General features: G+C 43.4%; 2 protein-coding genes across 10 annotated transcripts; one reads left to right on the top strand and one right to left on the bottom strand.

Annotated features, from left to right (window-relative positions):
• The first annotated feature begins 865 nt into the window (after positions 1-865).
• On the top strand, positions 866-3,880 carry LOC120703549 (UPF0481 protein At3g47200-like). The gene is made up of 2 exons (XM_039987662.1): positions 866-1,072; positions 2,205-3,880. Exon 2 carries the CDS (start codon positions 2,221-2,223, stop codon positions 3,838-3,840), a length of 1,620 nt encoding a protein of 539 aa, XP_039843596.1. The 5' UTR covers positions 866-1,072; positions 2,205-2,220; the 3' UTR covers positions 3,841-3,880.
• Positions 3,881-4,665: 785 nt separating this feature from the next.
• On the bottom strand, positions 4,666-8,813 carry LOC120703547. Of its 9 annotated transcripts, XM_039987661.1 has the most exons (7): positions 8,500-8,813; positions 8,129-8,413; positions 7,892-8,050; positions 6,633-6,651; positions 6,413-6,583; positions 5,934-5,974; positions 4,666-5,103 (listed from the first exon to the last, which is right to left on the bottom strand). In XM_039987661.1, exons 1-7 carry the CDS (start codon positions 8,578-8,580, stop codon positions 5,095-5,097), a joined length of 765 nt encoding a protein of 254 aa, XP_039843595.1. In that variant the 5' UTR covers positions 8,581-8,813; the 3' UTR covers positions 4,666-5,094. The 9 variants fall into 9 exon arrangements, 3 of the variants coding, with proteins under 3 accessions (XP_039843595.1, XP_039843593.1, XP_039843594.1); XR_005687073.1 differs by having other exon boundaries at positions 6,413-6,651; positions 7,312-8,050; positions 8,500-8,810; XR_005687068.1 differs by having other exon boundaries at positions 5,934-6,583; positions 8,500-8,810.
• Positions 8,814-14,888: the final 6,075 nt, after the last annotated feature.

The following is a 14,888-nucleotide window of genomic DNA, read 5'->3' as shown; positions in this document are numbered from 1 at the left end:
CTATTACTTTATAGTTATTGTAATTTTGACAAATCCAAATAAAGTTGTTTTTTCCTATATTGACTACTTGGCTCTCGCTCACTTGAACCAATGCCCCATTTCGAAAGCTACGCTCAACATTGGAGTAGCTATCGAGTAGTTTTATGGTCTTTACCCGAGTGCTTTTTTGACATTTACGTCTTGGGCAACCCGACGGAGTTCGTACCTAACAGTTCTGTCTTAAAAGAAATGGCGGCAAGCTTCTGGCATCCTTTGTGACAAGAGGGTGCCACAAAAACTAAAAGGCAAATTCTATAGGACAGCAATTCTTCCGGCGATGTTATACGGTGCTGAATGTTGGCCTACAAAAAAGCGACATGTCCAGCAACTGAGTGTTGCAGAGATGCGGATGTTGCAGTGGTTTTGCGGGCACACAAGGAGGGATATAGTCCGGAACGAAATTATTCGGGATAGGGTCGGGGTGGCACCAACTGAGGAGAAACTTACCCAGCATCGGCTGAGATGGTTTGGACATGTCCAACGAAGTCCTCCTAAGGCGCCGGTGCGTAATGGGGTTCTTGAGCGGTTCGATAATATAAAGAGGGGTAGAGGTAGACCTAAACTGACGTGGGATGAGTCGGTTAAGAGAGACCTTAAGGATTGGAATATCTCTAAAGAGATAGTTTTGGATAGGAGCGCTTGGAGACTAGTTATCAATGTGCTGAACCTTAAGTTTATTTCTTTCGGGTTTCATCTCTGGCCTACCCTAATTTGTTTGGGAAAAAAAACTATGTTGTTGTCGTTGTTGTTGTAGTAGTAGTATTGTGATAGTTAAATATAAAATCACCTAGGTGATTGCTAGGAACTTCTAAAAATAAAATCTAGGCTTCTATCTACCCATCAAAAGAAGGAAAAAAAAAACTCTCGGCTTCCAGGCCCACTCGATTCAGGTCCCTGAGCTCCCCAGCATTCCATCTTCCACATCGATGCGACGCTGAAGGGTCACCGATTAATCGCAAAAGCGGCAGCAGGGGGATGACGCATTGATTCGCTTGCCGCATTTCTTCCTCTTTCGGTGTAGGCAAGCCGATAGGTAATTTCGAGCTGATTTTGTTCTGAAGTTCTGATTAGGGTTTCCGCCTGTTGATGTATGCATATTGTTGTACTCTGTTGTTGGCCACTTAAATTATAAGGCCCTGAATTGGCATCGGATGCGTGCTCCTGCGTCTCGGGATCGTTACTTCGGATTTTTGTAGAACACCTTTCCTGTCTCCAGGATGCAATATCTTCATTGTTTACAAATGTTCAGAATAGAGGCCTTCAGATACGTAATTCGAATTCGTCACAGAAACTAGGTTCATATTTGACTTCTTTCTGGAAATTTTCAAGATAATTGTTTTTGTTACCTGCACACGACAATCAGTGACTAATATCCATTATCTGAATTTTCAAAGCCCCATTAGCCATGAAACTAAAGATCATCTTATTGCAGCTGAATACACACACACACACACACACACACACACACACACACACACACACACACACACACACACACACACATGTATACATGTATCGCTTCAGATGTTGAGATATAAAACATCTAGTATTTATTTATAATACAAATATTTTGTTCATCATTTTTCTTGAAACTCATGTATACCACGTTCCATATTGTCTTTAGCAGTTTAATACTCTAAACATGTCCATCAACTAACTGCTTGCTTTACCATCAGTACATACTTTTTAGCTATAATGTCTCAGATTTCTGATAGCTGACTGACGACCTTATATCATCCATTATTATACCATGTTACATGCAACGTTTTTGTGAGAAGTATATTATTATTATCAATGAAACTTGCTTTAATATCTATTCTTTGGGCAAACATCTTCTGCTTAAAAAAGAGTTGCAAAGCACAAATGAAATTAGTAAAGCCTCTGATCTACTCTAGTTTTTTTTCTTCTTTTCATGAAATTCTTACCATTTGCAGTTCGTACACGCCCTTTGTTTTCTTTCCATGCATGGGTGGTGACACTTATTGAAGTTGGTTTTTCTGCCTGTAATCTTCTCAGCAAAATAAAAATAATCATGACTAGCGTTTAAAAACGTTCTGTGCTTTAGTCCTACTTATAATGCTCCGATCAGTATTTCAGTCCTACATATAATTTGTCAAACTGTTTTATGGAAATATTTGTTCCTTCCTGTGCATTGGTGGCCACAGGTAAATATATCGAAAAATGGTGGTGGAGGAAGCCAGAGGCAGGGCTGAATCTGCGGACATTGAAGAAATTGCAAATGGTATGGCAACAGACCTAAGTTATCTTCAATTATCTTATCAGGACATTGAGGACAATGACAATTCATGCCAGATTTACCGAGTCCATCAGCTTGTTCGCCAAGTTGATAGTTTTGCCTTTGAACCATTTGTTTTGTCCATTGGCCCATATCACCATGGATCTGCCACCTTACAATTTATGCAGAGGAACAAATGGTATTGCTTGGATTATATTCTTAAAATGAACTGTACCAAGACGTTGCACGACTATCTACTTGCTATTGGTGATATAGAGAATCAAGCAAGAGCATGTTACTCTAGTGGAATTGAATTGGATAGCAAAAGCTTCAGGCGGATGCTCTTGCTTGATGGATGCTTTATATTGGTTTATCTTAATGGTATGAGTGGAGTTAAACGGATAACTAAGGTGGTGCCTGCAAGTAGTCTGAAACCAGATGACAGAACTGTAACAGGACTTACACGGCAAGAAGAAAATAGATCCTTAGATAACACTGCACCGAGGAGGGTAGATACAACACACAAGATCTTAGGATCAGTTGACGTCAGCCAAGGTAGTGGAAAATCTACTCAGTTGCAAGAAGAATCCTTTGTGCAGTGGTATGATACTTTTTTAGTGGTAGATTTATTCCTCTTTGAAAATCAAATTCCCTTTTTCGTTGTTAAGAAGATATTTGAAGTCCTTGTGGGTTCAGGCATGGATAGTGTACTTTCAGAAAACGTTGCTAATTACATAGAGGAAAATCTGCGTTATTTTACAAAGGCATTTGGTCAATACAACAAGCCCAAAGAGTTTTGCCATCTTCTCCAATTGTGTCACATGCATTTTAAACCGAGCACGCCACTAGAGGAAGGGCATCATGCAAGACCTCAGTTTGGTGGATATTTTGTCAATATGGTTTGCAGGTTGTTCAGCATTGATCGTAGGGATGAACAAGATGAGCATAACCCATGGCATAATCAGCAATCCAACTCATTGCAAGCAGGCCAGCTCATTCGTTGGCGTCGGGCAACACAATACCATGAAGCAGGAATTGTTTTCAAGAGAAAGGAGTTCGATGAGCAGAATGCTCACTCAATGTTGGACATTACGTTTAACGATGGTGTACTTGAAATTCCGTGCTTACCTATGGATGATAGAACTGGTGCTCTTTTCAGGAATATGATTGCATTTGAGCAGAGTTGCCCTCAATATGGGAATTGTATTACTGCTTATGTCATTTTCATGTCTCAGCTAAGCAGCAGGCCTGACGATGTTACTCTTCTTTCACGACGTGGAATCATAGTGCACCATCTTCATAGTGATAAGGTGGTCTCAGCACAGTTTACTAGGTTAACTAAAGGTGTGGTGTTCGATTTCACAGGCGATTTCTACCTAAAACCAATATGTTGCAGGATGGAAATGTATTGCCAGAGTCGCCTTCACAGGTGGATAGCATGGTTGAGGCATAACCACCTGAGAAATCCATGGTTGAGCTTAACACTGCTTGCTGGATTACTTGTTCTATTTTGCACGATTGCACAGACAGTGCTAACTGTGCTTTCTTTTAGGCGACAACTATAATGCTACTATAGTGCCAACAGATAGTGGACAGGAGAGTAGATAACCAGACGCTGTTTTTCTATGCTAAAATGATTTATCAATGACTCTAATTCTGTATCACGTCAACCCTATTCATTGGCTCCTTTTGTTGAAAAAACGTGAGACACCTTTTTTTTCTCTGCTTTTTGTGCTTGTTTTTTTCTTTCCAAACCTTCTTGGTTTATTTGAAATTTAATGTCATGTGGAGCCGGCACTACACTTCCCGGGCCACTGTAGAGATGCGCCCAGGCGCGCGCCACCGCCGCGGCGCTGCACCCGCAGCAAATTTGTTAGCCGGCCCTATCAGGGCCTTAATTTTAGCGATTGCCTTCCAAATTACTTAAGAGGGAACACTATTTATTTGCTGCAATCAGGGGTAATCAGTTTGAGCAATATCAAACTATTTCCCTATCCTCTTATTCCTCTCAATCTCACCCTGTTTACCAACTAGTGGGGATGCACGTGCCCAGGCATATGTTTAAAAGTAGTATCAATAATTAAAAGGACTTGTTTATCAATAATTAGAAGGGTTCCACACCAATGTCATATATCACACTACATATTGTAGTACATGTTATAAGGATTTCATCAAGAATATCCAATGGACAAAACATCAAGAATATGTACCACACGTGTTCATGAGCATTAAATGATAGATCAACAACTAACAATATTAATAATATATTAACCAACCCAAATAGCAGATCGAGACGGACTTGTGTTTAATTCATTGTTGATGCAAAATTAAATTGATGGTTTAATTGGTTCAACACAATGACGGAGGACGGAAAAAATTCATGGTAGGGCTTTGTCGAAAGATTAAGATTCAAATTAAAAGTAGTATGTAATATACATTTCAAAATGTAATAATCCATCAAGCACAGAGCTTATTGATGTTTCCATACGTATCCATAGAACATAGAGGTACAGAACATAGATGTACAGAACAAAAAAGAGCCCATTCGTCAGCTTAGTTCAGCGCACACAACGGTTCACATAGTCCAATACTGTTTTTCTTCCTCCCTGCACCCTGTTTCTCTGCTCAAAATGTTGGAGTTGGAGCTCCCATGCGCCAGCGACAAACAGTCGAAGTCCTGAGTTACTTGTTACAAAATGAAGGTATGGCGGCCACCGTACCTTCCCATACCGGGTCCTCTGATCCTGGTTCAACACCACCATGCAATCTTCAAGAACATGATCCTGCACAAAGCTTATTGATGTTTCCATACGTATCCATTAGACTACCTGAAATTATTTTAAGATTCCGTAATAAGATATATATAACCAGAAAAAAACATCTATCTGCATTAACTATAAACACAACTAACCAATATATAGATTTTAAATAATGACATAAACACTTTCACTCTAGCTATTTCATAAACATTGTCAAGCTAGCTATTACTCTATAACATCCAGATTTTTATGGTATGTTTATCGTGGTAAAATGAAACCACCATCACCGAAGATGAGCATTCATTCATGTGAATATCTACGTCCTGTCTGAGCTTGTTCTCCACCCAAAGCCCAGCCCTGGTGGCAAAGCAAAATGCATCAAAGTTTTGAGTACAACCATAATAGTATTACTGCATTTCCTCTATTATAAAATGTTAACCAAACAAGGTAGTCAAAAACCAACTCGCATTCTTAAGTACACTAGATATAACCAAGTAGTATCTGCACTGTTTGTCAGTTCCTCCAGTCCCCAAGGAAAAGATGTTTTGTATGTCACAAATTTTCTTTTCTTACTCAGAAAATCGAGGAAATATGCTAACCTTCATCAACAACAAGCTAGAGAAAAACAACGCCAATCTTCTTGCATGGTCAATGCTAGTTAGCTAAAAGAAAGTCTATAGATTTTTTTTATTTGACCCGGAAATCCCTCCAAGCACACGAGCTATTCTTATTAATCGTGAATCAAATTCTACTCTATGGAACTTGCCGACCCTACCCTAACAAATACCACTGCAAACAAAAACACACCTGCAGCTAGGGGAAACAACACCAAGGATCAACATAGGCTACAGTGCTACACAGTACACACTGCAAACAGCATTAATGCATTTACTACTCACCTGCAGGCCCGCCAACACTTCTGAATGCCGTGACAAAGAATCTGATCAGCAATGGCAGTAGAAAGAAACACACAAGATTTATGAAATCATAATCTCATGTCTCAAAAACAATAGTGAAAAAGATGTACGGACTGGCACATTCCAAAGTTGTCAGCATTTTTCCCTAACATTTTTGGAGCCCTGAGTTCTCACCCTTTGTCCCTAAAAATCTATGTGGTACAAAGTTAATTAAACTCATTTTAAGGTGGGAATAAGGAAGAACAAAACAAATTATTCCTATTTCTTTTTTCTTCAACAGCATACATGTATTGGAAAACCAATGCAATAATTAGACATGAGCAATGGATTCAGATTCAGTAGGTTACCAAATAAATTTCAACAACATTTATTATGTGTTAAAAATCAGAAAGAACAAATGGGAAGCACTCATTGATCCATACCCATGGCAGGGGAAAGAAGAAGAGGAAAGGAAGCCTTACCTTTGGTCAGCACAAAAGTGCAGTTGCGGATCCCCTTGTCGGATAGCCACACGGAATATGTAGGGAAGTGCTCATTGGTGCAGTGGCAGAACAGGTGCGAGGATCTCCTCATCAGCAGTTCGGCACCGACAAGAACAATTCCCCTTGCTAGTGCCTCAGCATGATATGAGAATGAGATAACCACACTTTAGATCTGATCTTCCATTTCCCAAGTATGAGATGCAATGCCATGTTCCTTGCTGTGCAGAGAAAGTGATTCAGAGATCATGTATTGATTTTGGGACTATTGCAACAGAGGGTACCACTTGTGCAACACCAGTTGGCTAACTTAAAGTGTTGTGGAGATGAATTAAGAACATTCAAGCATGGCTGGCAGCAGGAAGCTTTAAGCCTGCATCATTTTAAATTTATTCCCTATTTCATACCCTCGTTTGAATAAAGCCCACCACATACAAATGTTATAGCGCTCAATGAAAGAGGTTATCTACCAAATATATACCATACAAAATTAGGAAACCAACTTCACAAACTGAACAAATGACCTATTTTCCCAAGAAACAAGGGCAAGGTAGACACCCAGGTTTCTGTGTCCAAAGGTTTCTCAATATTACATCAAGAATATGCAATAATGGAAACCATAGCTGCAGCAACAATTAAATGTTTTGGGAGATACCTAAAACATTGCATAGTGCTCAAAATCAGCGTATCACCCTATTTACTTGAAAAATACTAATATGCTGGACCTGGACCTTCGCTGATGAGAATTGAGGCTTCATAATTTTAGAACCAATTAAGTCTCAAAGATAAGCAGAAAGATGACAGGAAATGCTCAGTGTCAAACAAAGCTGGTTTAATAATCGAGCAAGAAAATAGAAACAAACGAGCATGACAGAACTCACCTATTATGAGATACGATGAAACTAACATTTATTCTCCTTGAAGCAGGGAACACAATGATAATTCTACATTTGACGACTTGCCCAACATGATAAACATTTTTTGCTTCAGTTCCTGCCTCTAATCCAAGTTTACAGTGAATTGACCAACTGCACACAGTGAATTGATATTTCATAGCATATTTCATTGATATTGACCAACTGCACACAGGCTGACCATGCACATGCGCTCCTCCCCTTCACAGTGAATTGATATTTCATAGCATGCACATGCTGTCTAAATATCAAGGCATTGCATTGATATTTCTTATGGTTTAATTTAGACAGAAAGGGACGCCTACATGATATAAAACCTGCCATTAGGACTACTGAATTAGTAGGATTTACTGAACGGAATAGAGTTGACATTTTCTCTTGAGCTTCCAGACTATACTTATATCTAAATAAAATCCTAATAACATCTTTGCCTCAATCCCATGTCCAACGCCAAACAAAAACCAAACTGTATAGGCCATAGGGAAGCACTCTAACAAATAATCACAATGACACGAATAGCAGGAGATCAGTAGTAAGAAGCGGCAACCTTGGAGTAGAGCAGAAATCCTAAGCGCGGGTGGGCAATCTGGTGACAGCCGAGGACAAATGCCATGAACTTAAGCCTGTCGATGATGCTCAGTTCCTTCAACGTTGGGTACTGCAGTGTAGCAGTAGGATCTGCTTCTAGATGTCTACGAGGATCTGCCTGTTAAGTTGTTAGTGTGCGGCGATGATGTTAATCCACACCGAAGTATCAGGGAAGTGGAAAAATTAAATGTCTTACCAGAAGCCAACGATTGAGGTGGAAGCAGCGGTCCGGACGATCGACGGTCGATCGACGGCACGATTCTTGGTCGTCGGCCCGGTGGGCCGTGGACCTCGCACGGAGAGCCATGGAGCACGAGGGAGGCCGGAGGCGCCCGGATCTTGGAGGACGGAGAGCGAGGGGGAGGACGGAGGAGCCTCCTGGCACGGATCTCCACCTCGCGCGTCTGGGTTTGTGGCGCAGCGGCGGGGCAGCGAGAGCCCCGCGTCTCGGGGGTGTCCGTGGCGGGCGTGTCCACTGGATCTGCAGCGAGCGACGGGAGTTGCTGCAGCGCGTCTGAAGGGTGCACCACAGCGAGATGAGGCCGAGAGGGTGAGTAGGAGACTAACCTCGGCGGTGGCGGCCGGCGGCGAGCCGTGGTGCGTCGGGGTCGGGGGAGGCGTCCCGTAACCCGATCCGGTGGGGGACATGACGGATCAGAGCCGCCGGCAGCCTGCGGACGGCGCGGCGGCCGGGGACGGAGCAGCGGAGGTGCGGACGGTAGCCGGGGATGGGGAGAGGCAGCACACCGGGATGGAGCGGAGGCGCGGACGGGGTCCGGAGACAGGTAGCGGCGCCGATGTACGGGAGGGTTGCGATGTTTTTTTTTTTTTTTGAATGAAACGACGGGAGGGGGAGGTGCGACTGTTTTCGGAAAGAAGCCCCAAAATCATGCGCTGCGCGGGGGGAGGGTATACGCGGGCGGGTATGAGGCGCCGTGGTGAAAAAAACTGGGGATTTTGGCAGAAATATTTTTTTATGGTGTTTTATGGTTTAATCAAGCATTAAGGTCTTCCATGTGGACCTAAAAGATGTATTTTGTGAGTGGGTAGGTGAGTTAGAGTTGGTAAAAATTGTATTCAATTCTTTCATCCTTTATAGTATAGATAAACGTCCTAAACTCCCGGGGACCATTCTCGATCACGACTATGAGCTACATAGTCGTTGTCCGGCTACCCTCGGGCCCAACGCCCTTGACAACGAGTGATTAACCTGTTGAAATCCAATGCTGCGAAAATGAGAGAAATGAATTGGAAATATTTCATGGATATTTATATTCTGACCGATCAAATAGGATATATTTCTGGATAATCTTGTAAAGCATTTCACAACCTTTCCGTAAAGTCCAAGACCATCAAAATCGAAGTCCCGAGGAAAAAGTTATGATCAAAACGTAAATGATGCAAAAAGAGAAAAGAAGTGACCGGATCAACTGATGCAGTGTCGGTGTTCCATCATTTAACCGGTACTCAAAATGTGATATAATGAGATGGACTTCTAGACAATCTTGTAGAGAATTTTACAAGCTTCCCATAAAGTCCAAGATCATCAAAATCGGAGTTTCGAGTAAAAAGTTATGATCAAAAGATGAAGAAGCTGTCTATGTGAGCGATTGGCTGAACCGACACACTTAACTAGTACCCAAATGTGATCTAATGTGATGGACTTCTAGAGAATCTTGTAGAGCATCTTACAAGTTTTCCATAGAGTACAAGATCATTAAAATCAGAGTTCGAAGTATAGACTGATGTTGAAACCCTAGACTCCATTGACCACATGCCCATCCGCATCCTCCGTACCAGCGGTGGCCTCGGTAGAACCGGCGGCGCCGGCACTGTCGGCGGCGACAGGAGCATGTTCTTTGTAATTGTTTTACCGGCAAGCCTACCTTGGGATACCTTAAGGTATATGATTGCTCGTACAGAATCGCCAAGATCAAGAACACGATAGTGCAAGCAACACAAGGTTTAGACAGGTTCGGACCGCAAGTTGCATAATACCCTACGTCATGTTTGGTGTTTTGTATTGCCTAAGGGTTGCATATGATGCGTACTCTTTAGAGGGATCCCTGTCCGCCCGTATATAGCGGGGGGGGGGGGGTATGGTTACATGAAACCCTATATCGGTATGAGCTTAGGAGTCTTTCTCGAGTTACTACTCCAATAGTTTCCTTTTATACCTACAAGTTCCTAATCTACACGAGTCGTTACATGACATATGGGTACGATACATGCCACATTCCATATCTCATACGGATCTATGCCATGTCAGGGATCTCGTGGCTGCGGGTCTGACAAGCTCCAAGCTCTTCGTAGCCGAGTAGTGCAGACTCCTGAGTACTTCTGAAGCCGTCTTCAAGTCTCCCGAACTTCAGCTAGAACTTGCCTTCCGAGTACTTCATTGGCTGCACCGAGGCTGCATGGTGCTTTTGCTCGAGTAGTTTTGTAGCCTTCAGAAATAATCCTCTTATACGTGGTGCGATGAACAATCGCACTCCATTTGGAGTAGCCCCCGAGGCTTAGGTTAAATTGAAGAATTTAGGCTGCGGGTACATCTTGAATCTCGAATTCAATCTTTTGTCTTTAAAATAATTCTGAAATACAAATCTTTAGTGGCCATTACCCTATAGCTCTTGATCCTTGAGTCCAAATTCCAAAAATTTGAAAAAAAAGGATCCAAAACATCATGACATACTGATTTGGATCCTTTTTTTGGGGGAGAATCCCTGAAAAATTAACTAAATAAATAACTTCCCAAAAGATCTCCGTAGAGCACTATTTGGTATAGGTCTTATCTAGTAGGAAACCGTTTCGACTTCAATAATATTCACAAAATTGTCACTCACTAGGTTAGTTAACCTCGTGGCTATCTTAGGGTCTTTCTTACTTCCTTTTTTTTAATATTCTGCCGCCATTGCCTTTGCTCTTTTCTTCTTGCCTCCTTGACCCCATCATCAAGCATACGCTGTCGGTATTTTACCGCCAAGCCCACCGAGGGATACCCCCGAGGTGGTAGGTTGTAGGCAGGGACTCGCCGAGATTTGAACTCGAAGGTGCAAGGAACACAAAGTTTTAGACAGGTTCGGGCCGCCGAGAGCGTAATACCCTACGTCCTATTTGGTGGTTTGTATTACCTTAGGGGTAGAGATGTTTTGAAGGGGTCACTGCCCGCCCTTGTATAGTCCTGGGGGACAGGGTTACATGGAAATTCTAGCCGAATACTAGCACAGAGTCCTACTCGAACACGATCGAGTAGTTTCCTTTTTGTATGTTGACTAATCCTACGCCTAATTGAGTAGTTACAAAAGGATAAGGTACATTTTATGCGCTACCCCTTACTCTAGAATATTCCACACCTATGAGCAGTCCCGTTATCCCGGGTCTGACAAGCTCCCGAGCTCTTCTAGTTGAGTCCTGCAGGCATTGAGTACATCTAAAGACATTTCTGAATGCTTCGTGTGCTTCTGGAATCCTCCAATGCCCCCATCGAGTACTTCGAGTAGTCTACCGAATAATTCATTGGCTGCATCAAGGCTATGAGGTGCTCAAGCCTGGAATCATCTTTTATATGATGCATGATGAACTCGCGCTCCATATGGAGTAGCCTCCGAGCCTTAGTTTGAATCAAATAATTAGGCTGAGGGTCTAATTAGTCTTCCAAAATTTATCTTCCAAATCTTCTTAGGGTCTTTCAAATCAATGTTGGAAAACATGCCGCTTATGACACATATCTCATATCCCCCGAGCCATAGAGCCAAATCTCACAAATTTGGAATTAAGGATCTAAAGTTGTGGTATGTAATATAGAAATTTCATTTTGATGGTAGAGACGGAATAACTGAGTTTGGATTCTAAAACCTCTTTTTTCTGAACATAATTCTAGAAAAAATGATTAATCATATAATCCTCTCAAAAAAAATCCCTGAATCATCACTCAAAATGAATCATAACTGGCACCGGCTGTCGGTGTTTACCGCCAAGCCTGCTCAGAGATACCCTTAGCAGTAAGGTTTGTAGGTAGGGATCGACGGCTCTAGAACTCGATGGTGCAAGGAACACAAGGATTTAGACAGGTTCGGGCCGCGAGTTGCGTAATACCCTACGTCCTGTGTGGTGGTTTGTATTGCCTTAGGTGTTAATGTGTTTCGAGGGGGTCCCAGCTGTAACACTCAGATGTTAATCCACTAGTTAGTTAAATTAATCTCCGGTCATTAGTTTCAAACCACGCGACGAAGCACCAAAACTTGTTTTTGTCAGCCCTGGGCCAGTTCAGCCTGGGCCGGTCTGACCGGTATGGGCGACCGGTCTGACCGGTCTAGCCCGAGTTGGTCGGGTTGGGCCCCACAGCATTTAAATCACTCTCTCTCTTCTCCCCACCCCTCCCTCACCTCACCAGAGCCAGCTCGAGCCCGAGCTCTCTTCCCCTCTCACTCTCACCCAAACCCTAGAACCCAAATCCTCCATCTCCATCGGATTCCAAGGCCGGGGAAGCTTCAAATCGGCGTGGAGGATCATCAACTTCCCGTGTTCCTTCCTTGAGACGCCTGGATTCAAGTTCTTGGTGTAGGGGAGGGCTCACCTCAAGTTAAACAAGGGTTTGGCTCGATCTCTCGTTCTAAATGGTTGTAGTCGATTCCCTCCGGTCAAACACATCCTAGTGAATCCCTGAACTAGGTCCTAGAAGGTGTTTAGAATTGGTGGACGATTTTCGTCGCGTCAGGGGTTCTAGCATCTGTTCTGGTTGGGACCGGTCTGACCGGTGATGCGGCTGGGTTAGTGTGACCGGTCCGACCGGTCGGATGAACCGGTCTGACCTGTGGGGGTTGGCTGAGAGGGTGTAAAGTCGGGGTAGTTCGTACAATTGGTTAGAAATTATTTTGGCTATTAGTTACTTATAATTTTTATAAATCATGCATGCATTCTCATGCCATATGCATATGCACACGTGTAGCAGCCGCGGCGGAGGAGGTCGTATACGAGGTGGTTGCGGAGCCACAGTAGCCGCAGGGGCAAGCCCCGCAGGCGGAGATTCGCGGGGAGTCGGCCCAAGGCCCTATTCACCCCAGTGTTGAGCAGCAGGCGCAAGGCAAGCCCCGGTGCATGTCCTAATATTTTAAATTATGATTCACTATGTATATGTATTATTTATTACTTGTGCATTACGTATTAGGGATTGATTGGAACCCTAGCTGCGTGATCCCTAGGTTTCCTTGAGTTTACTAGTAAGTCTAGGTCGATAGTGGTGCTAGGCTAAATAAGTCCGGTAGAAGTCGGGTGGCTTCGTGACACTCGCGAGACACAGGAAACTTTAGAAGCCGAGTAATTGCTGGTTACTCGCGAGATACATTATTATCTTTGTACTTCAGTATTTGAGAAATGGATTGAAATGGTTATGGATATGTGAGACCGGGCAGGGATGATGGTATTAGGTTTGGCAGCAGGACAGGGTTCCTGGGTGTCTTAGCCCCATCCGTGTCGATTAAGGACCGGTCGTTGTGGCAGTGCTGATCGGGGATTGAATTGTACTAACACCATGCCGGGAGTAGGAGGTAGTCGAAACCGGTAAGCCGAGTACTGCTTTGCTTCAAAAGTACAGGAACCCGCACCCAACTCCTGGGGCGAGTCGAGTAGTCGCGGAGAATTGGGATGCATATGTTTACTTTTGGTGGTCTCACGTTGAGCTCGGCTGACCATATGTCATTGGGCTGGTTCCCGTAGTTCGAGGCGGGGAGGGGAATGGTTGGTGCGTGGAGTCTGATAGGGCTTTTGCGTGCCGTGTTGGTTAGGTCCACCTTGCAAGGTTAAATCGGATCGATTCGCCGTGTCTCGTGGATATGAGGGCCTTGATCTCTTTGTCACCTCGTAGCAAATGAGTTAGGATATTAGAGATATAAAAATGGATACAAGTTCTGAATCTTAATTGGATGCTCCACATATGTGTGTAGATAGGCAAACATTAGTGAGAGTCTAGCTATATAAAATATGCGGCTAAAACATTGAAAGTAAGGATATACCTCTAGATGCTATTTCCGCAAAATAACCACCAGCCAAATGCCGTGCATGTCTAGGTATGTGGGCTATGTTATACCCACTGGTCGGGTAAGCCTTGCTGAGTATTAGAATACTCAGGGTTTGTTGCCACATTTATTATTACAGGACACCCGGACGTCGATTTCTGCCCCTGTTGTGTCAAGTTCATCCGCCGGGATGCAGAGGGGTGGCAGGTCGAGGAGCGGGACCCTTAGGTTAGGGCGCTGTCGAGTTGTACAGTTGTGGCTGAGTGTGCAGCCTTTCTGTTTTGCGTAGACCGGTTTGACCGGTCCGTGGGACCGGTCTAACCGGTGGAGTCGGCAGCATGGAGCCGACCGGTCCGACCGGTAGGGTGAACCGGTCCGACCGGTCAAGAAGGATCAAAACTGGTGATAGTTAGAATAGATGTATTGTAAAGTTTTGTAAATTAATTGCATATATTTGAACTCGGTTTGTAAAACTTATTGTTTCGTTTCCTTTGAGTTTATATTTTCGAGTATTATGCCGTGCTTGTACCATCTGCGCCCACCTTCGCGTGGGACTACAGGTGATGTTTCGATCGAGTATTAAGCTAATGCGCCCGATGTGTTTAAATGACGGCCATTACACTTAATTAGAGTTTTAATTTGGCGGTTCTGTCACACCTGCCCGCCCTTATATATGCGGGGGGACAGGGTTACATGGAAAGTCCTAGCCGAGTATAGATGGAGTCCTACTACAGCTCGATCGGGTAGTTTCCTTTGTACTTCAGCTAGTTCTACGCCTATTTGGGTAGTTTACAAGAGAGGTAAGTGTTGACGGCCATAATTTCACATTCTAAGCCGTCAACTTCTCGGAAATAACATGAGCTTTGCACTATGTTCCATTCATATTTTGTTTAATTCTAAGGAGTTCCATGAGTTTTGGATGAGTTTTGATTTCAGGAATAA

The sequence above is a fragment of the Panicum virgatum genome, chromosome 4K (assembly GCF_016808335.1).
Source record: "Panicum virgatum strain AP13 chromosome 4K, P.virgatum_v5, whole genome shotgun sequence".
Lineage (NCBI taxonomy): Eukaryota > Viridiplantae > Streptophyta > Magnoliopsida > Poales > Poaceae > Panicum > Panicum virgatum.
This window is presented reverse-complemented; position numbering and strand designations above follow the sequence as displayed.

Coding starts and splice junctions, on each gene's coding strand:
- LOC120703549 (XM_039987662.1), top strand. CDS start 2,221: ATGGTGGTGGAGGAAGCCAGAGGCAGGGCTGAATCTGCGGACATTGAA.
- LOC120703547 (XM_039987659.1), bottom strand. CDS start 8,580: ATGTCCCCCACCGGATCGGGTTACGGGACGCCTCCCCCGACCCCGACG. Junction 8,414..8,499: donor CGCCGGCCGCCACCGCCGAG/GTTAGTCTCCTA, acceptor CGCTCGCTGCAG/ATCCAGTGGACACGCCCGCC. Junction 5,975..6,412: donor CACTTTTGTGCTGACCAAAG/GTAAGGCTTCCT, acceptor ATTGCTGATCAG/ATTCTTTGTCACGGCATTCA.